The sequence below is a fragment of the Brassica oleracea genome, unplaced genomic scaffold, assembly GCF_000695525.1.
Source record: "Brassica oleracea var. oleracea cultivar TO1000 unplaced genomic scaffold, BOL UnpScaffold15776, whole genome shotgun sequence".
Classification (NCBI taxonomy): domain Eukaryota; kingdom Viridiplantae; phylum Streptophyta; class Magnoliopsida; order Brassicales; family Brassicaceae; genus Brassica; species Brassica oleracea.
The window spans coordinates 1-420 of NW_013632294.1; the positions used below are offsets into that span (position 1 = coordinate 1).

General features: G+C 42.9%; 1 protein-coding gene across 1 annotated transcript; it reads left to right on the plus strand.

The window, feature by feature from the left end:
* Positions 1-3: 3 nt before the first annotated feature.
* LOC106322332 (ABC transporter C family member 3-like) lies at positions 4-414 on the plus strand (the record flags this gene model as incomplete). Its single annotated transcript, XM_013760401.1, has 1 exon — positions 4-414. A coding segment is annotated over one exon (411 nt), but the record flags the coding sequence as incomplete, so codon positions are not given.
* Between the last annotated feature and the right edge of the window lie 6 nt (positions 415-420).

Genomic DNA, 420 nt, shown 5'->3' on the forward strand with positions numbered 1-420 from the left:
GGGATGAAGGTTGCAGTTTGTGGTACTGTTGGCTCTGGGAAGTCAAGCTTGCTTTCATCTATACTTGGAGAAGTACCAAAAGTATCTGGAAGTCTTAAGGTTTGTGGGACAAAGGCCTACGTGGTTCAATCTCCTTGGATTCAGAGTGGTAAAATTGAGGACAACATCTTGTTTGGTAAGCCAATGGAAAGAGAGAGATATGAGAAGGTGCTTGAAGCATGTTCTTTGAGTAAGGATCTGGAGATACTCTCATTTGGTGATCAGACTGTTATAGGAGAACGTGGCATTAATCTGAGTGGTGGACAGAAGCAAAGGATACAGATTGCACGTGCTCTATACCAAGATGCAGATATCTACTTGTTTGATGATCCTTTTAGTGCCGTGGATGCTCACACAGGGTCACATCTCTTTAAGGTACTT